Genomic DNA, 5,225 nt, shown 5'->3' with positions numbered 1-5,225 from the left:
GTATGAGGGCACTACTGGAGGCTATGGGACACTGTATAAGGGCACTAATGAGGCTATGGGACACTGTATAAGGGCACTACTGGAGGCTATGGGACACTGTATAAGGGCACTACTGAAGGCTATGGGACACTGTATAAGGGCACTAATGAGGCTATGGGACACTGTATCAGGGCACTAATGAGGCTATGGGACACTGTATAAGGGTACTAATGAGGCTATGGGACACTGTATAAGGGCACTATGGGGGCAATGGGGCACTGTATAAGGGCACTACTGGAGGCCATGGGGCACTGTATAAGGGCACTACTGGGGGCTATGGGACACTGTATAAGGGCACTACTGGGGGCACAGCTTAAGGGGAATTGCTGGGGCACTGCATAAGAGATGCAATCCTGGGGGCACTGTATAAGGGCACTATGGGGGTCACAGCTCAAGGGGCATTGCTGGGCCACTGCGTAAGGGGTGCTACTGGAGGCACTGTATAAAGCATACTTCTGGGGGTACTGCATAAGGGGCACTACTGGCGATACTGTATAAGAGGCACTACTGGGGGCACAACATAAGGGGCATTGCTGGGCCACTGCGTAAGGGGTGCTACGGGGAGGCACTGTATAAAGCATACTTCTGGGGGTACTGCATAAGGGGCACTACTGGCGATACTGTATAAGAGGCACTACTGGGGGCACAACATAAGGGGCATTACTGGGGCACTGCATACTGGGCACACTGAATAAGGGGCGCTACTGAGGCACTGCATAAGGAGCGATACTGGTGGTAAAGTATAAGGGGCGCTACTGGGGGAACTGTGTAAGGGGCACTACTGGGGTACAGCATATGGGGCTCTAATAAAGTGGGCATTGCATACTGGGCTCTAATACAGGGGACATTGCATATTGGCCACATCTACAGGGGGCATTGCCTAAAGGGGCACTACTACAGGGGGAACTGCATAATGGGCACAACTATAGGAGATTGCATAAGGGGCACTAATACGGCATTGAATAAAGGGCATTCCATAGAGGTAATGCGAGTGCTTGTCCATCTGCAAATGGAAACTCTTGCTGCCCATTGATTTAACATATATAATAGTGCTTTATAAATTATCCATATATTAGAGTTGCTCATTTATTATAAACATATTTTCAGAGAATAAAGTGAGAGTTTTCATACCAGTCTGGAGGAGACAGCCTAACCCTACTCCTGACGCTATTGGAATTGAGTGCTGCCTAGTTTCTGCTTTCACCTTCAAGAAATCTGCACTGTAAGTCTGAGTATGTTTGCACTGATATTGTATAGTATGCTTATTGTTGTGACTTAAAATACATAATACACATTTATATGTTAAAAGCATTGTACTAGTCTAAATTTTTTTGGGTCAGGTTGGTGGTGCGGGGGGGGGGGGGTTCAAGGAAACTTTTGCCCTGAATAAACACCTGGCTGCAGATAAGGGAGGGAGAGAGGGTCCATTTTATATTACTGCATAATAGATCATATTTCTTTACATGTAATCAAACTTTGATTTATAATATGATCTTACTGTTATGAGTTTAACATGAGGAGGGAATGAGGTAGTAGAAAAAGTCAATGGAGGGTTGGTCATTGGGGACGATTCAATTGTTTTATCGCACCCTATCTCCAGCCTAAAGTGACGGGAGATTGGGGTGCGATATTCAATTGTTTTTGGGCGCCCATGCATGTCGTGCCCAAATCGACAGGGCTAAACCCGTAAAGCGGCTAAGTCCTGCTTTGGGCGCCCAAACTCCCATTTAGGTGCCCAAAGTGCCGACTTATTGAACATTTCTGCTCGCCTGCCCTGAGCCTTCAGCCACGGGTGCAAACAATTCAATCGCCCCCACTGTCTCTACCCTAAGGAGTATATTTAAATGGATCATTTTAAATTATTAATTGGTATTGGTATTGGTCTGTGTATGCCCTTTATGTTAACATCATTATAGATGTGTACTCATACATCTATCCTCGATATGCTATACAGCGCGAGATGCTGGACATGAGTGAGCCGCCAGGTCCAGTGCAGCTCTGCTAACGTTGGGCATCTTTGTTTGCTAAAAATGAGTCTCAGTCACAATGCAATGTGACTACTATAGTACGCACAAGGAGACTGTGTTGATTAATTTGATATATGACACTTGTATATTGTGTCAGTATACAGATCAGAGCTTGTATTGGAAGAAAGCTGCAGCTGCTACTACTGCACTTTATATACAGGTTCAGAGATTCAGTTGCACACAGATATACAAGTGTCATAAGAGAGCATTGGTGCCCCCCCCATTTTTTAAATGGGTACATAAAATAGTGCACCTGAAAAAAGGCCATGGCCTCATGGGGAAAGGCCAGGGAAGAGATAGGGGAGGCCAGGAGATGCTGGGGCCAGGGAAGAGATAGTGGAGGCCAGGAGATGCTGGGGATAAAAGAAGAGGAAGCTACAAGTGAGAATGATAATAAACAGGAAAATTGACAGGCCCAAACAGCGCCCCCTGCCCTGCGGTGCCCTGTGCCATGGCACTGGTCACACTACCCTAGTTACCCTGAGTGTCATGCATCAAATTAATCCTCCTTTTACATCCTAGTCACATTACGTTGCAACTAGGATGCATTTTTAGCTAGAAACAAGCAAAGAAGATGCCCGATGCTAGAAGATTCTTAAGCGACCTGGCGTATGAGGACACATCTGTATACATATATTAACATTACTTTATTTTTGTTTTTCAAAATGTTTTGTTTGCCTTTTCTAAATTTTGCATGTTTTTGAACCCTGCATTGATTTCAATATTGAATTATTAGGGGTAAAATACACACCTTTTCTCATTGACTAACAGGGTATATTTAAATTAACTTCCCCAAGCAGTGTTCTGCACTTGTAATTAACCTGGCAGGGTAACAGCAGAATCACATGGTCCAAGGTTTTCCTTCCTTTGCCTGTACTATTTACAATAGATTTACATATTTTTATTTAATTTTGCAAAAAAATTCTATTATGCAGTTCTGACATTCTTAAAACACTGGAAAATGATGGACTGGACATAATGATGTGCCGCTCTCAAGGCTATGATAATGCTGCCACTATGGCTGGAATCCATGGAGGTGTGCAAGCCATTCTTAAAAAAAAGAACAGGAAGGCTATTTTTAGTGGATGTGTGGACCATTCACTTAATTTGTGTGGTCAGCACTCTTTTGCTGAAAATGCATCATGTGTGACATTTTTTGGGACTCTTGAAAGAATGTTTTCTTTAATTGCTGCTTCCACCCATCGATGGGATGTGTTAATGGAACATACTGGAGTCTCAGTGAAAAGGCTGTCAACAATACGCTGGAGTGCTCATCATGCTGCTGTTACACCAGTTAAGGAGAAGTTTGATAAGTTTGTGGAGGCGATCGAAGCTCTTTGTGATCTACATGAAAATTTGGATACAAGGGGAGCAGCACAAACTCTTTTGCCTGCTGTCTGTGATTTCACTTTTCTGTGCTACCTATACTTCTGGTGTAATGTACTTCAGGAAGTTAATCTAACACAGCAGTACCTGCAGACAAAGTGCTTAACTCTTGACAAGGTGGTGACAAAGTTAGAGGCGCTTAAACTTTTTTTACATGATGAACGCAGTCAACTAGTGGAGCATGCAATTGAACAGGCACTTTCAAAGTCAGAAGAATATGGAATTGCAGTACAGAGAAGAGCCAGGGTCAAGAAGAGGTTGGCAGGGGAACAAGCATGTGATGCTGGACTCTCTCTTCAAGAAGAAAATAGGAGGGCGATGCTTGAGTGCATTGATCGCTTTCATTCTGAGCTTCAGATCAGATCAAGAGCCATCCAGAAAATAGCAGCCATGTTTGAAGCTGTTCAAGCGAAGAGTCTTATATCTGCCACTGATGAACAGTTAAAGGTGTCCATTCCAAAATTGACCACTTTCTATGATGAATTATCTGAAAGTGCTCTTTTAATAGAAATACCAAGGCTAAGAAGGCACCTGAAAGCAGCAAAGATTGATCTGGAAAAAGCCAAAGATTGGGTAGTATTAGATATTTTGAAATTCATAGCAGAATGGGACTTTGTAGAATCTCTACCAAACCTTTCACAAAGTCTAAAATTATTTTTGACGATCTGTGTGTCTGTGGCTTCATGTGAGAGGAGCTTTTCAAAGCTGAAACTTATAAAGAACTATTTGCGATCTACCATGGGACAGTCAAGGCTTTCAGACCTTGCAATTCTATCAGTTGAAAGTGAGATGGCAAAAGGCATTGACTTTGATGAAGTGATTCAAAAGTTTGCAGCTGTGAAGGCCAGAAAAGGAAAGTTTTGATTTTTTTTGTGGAGATGTTCATTAAGTGCTAAAATGCTTTTGTATTTGTTACTGTTTATGTTTTTTATGGTATTACTTCAAATTAAATTATCGAGGTGTGCAAATGAATACTTTGTGTGATATACTTTGCTGAATATAATAAATTTAATATGGTTTGGCGTGCTGTTCATGAGAGTTTCTCTTAATGTCTTCATCCCTATGTTGCCCTTCCGAATCTTGGCTAACACATGAAAAACCTCATTGCAATGCAAAACCGTTTTACAGTCTAAGTTTGTGTCCAGTAAGTCATGAAACTGTTGAGTCAAATAATTTAGGCATTGAGTTTAGTTTGCATAACACTTATGTAAATGTTATAATGTTTTACCTGTGATATTGTATTTTAAAGATATAACGTTAGTTTTGTTAGCTGTTTATTTTATTACTATTGCCATTGCATTTAGTGATAGTACAAAAACAGTACTAAGGATGGGGGGGGTGACACCATGAGCTACCACACCGGGTGACACCAACCCTAGTGACGCCTCTGGGTGACAGCATCCAAGTAGTCATGTTAGACAGTCCATACCTGTACTGGCAGGAAAAAGAGGCAATTTGGAGGCCCCTGTACAAACTGGCTCTATTTTACCTGAGTTGCCCCCCCTCCAGTGTGTACTCCGAAAGAGTGTTTAGTGCAGCTGGGAACCTTGTCAGCAAAAGGCGTAGGAGGTTGCTTCCACAAAATGTGGAGAAGATGATGTTCATCAAAATGAATTATCAACTCTTCCAGGGAGACCAGCCTCCAGAACGTACAGAGGGACCTGTGATGGTGGATTCCAGTGGGGACGAATTAATACTCTGTGAGGATGAGGATGTACACAACACTGAAGAGGGTGAGGAATCGGTGGATGAGGAGAATGAGGACGACAACTT

General features: G+C 42.8%; 1 protein-coding gene across 1 annotated transcript; it reads left to right on the top strand.

Annotated features, from left to right (window-relative positions):
* The first annotated feature begins 3,044 nt into the window (after positions 1–3,044).
* On the top strand, positions 3,045–4,316 carry LOC148534552 (zinc finger MYM-type protein 1-like). Its single transcript, XM_088466833.1, has one exon. The coding sequence runs from the start codon at positions 3,045–3,047 to the stop codon at positions 4,314–4,316; it is 1,272 nt and encodes a 423-aa protein (XP_088322959.1).
* The last annotated feature ends 909 nt before the right edge of the window (positions 4,317–5,225 follow it).

The sequence above is a fragment of the Taudactylus pleione genome, unplaced genomic scaffold, assembly GCF_031769625.1.
Source record: "Taudactylus pleione unplaced genomic scaffold, aTauple2 ptg000066l, whole genome shotgun sequence".
Taxonomy (NCBI): domain Eukaryota; kingdom Metazoa; phylum Chordata; class Amphibia; order Anura; family Myobatrachidae; genus Taudactylus; species Taudactylus pleione.
The sequence above is the reverse complement of the archived record's forward strand: the minus strand, read 5'-3'. Positions and strand labels throughout refer to the sequence as shown.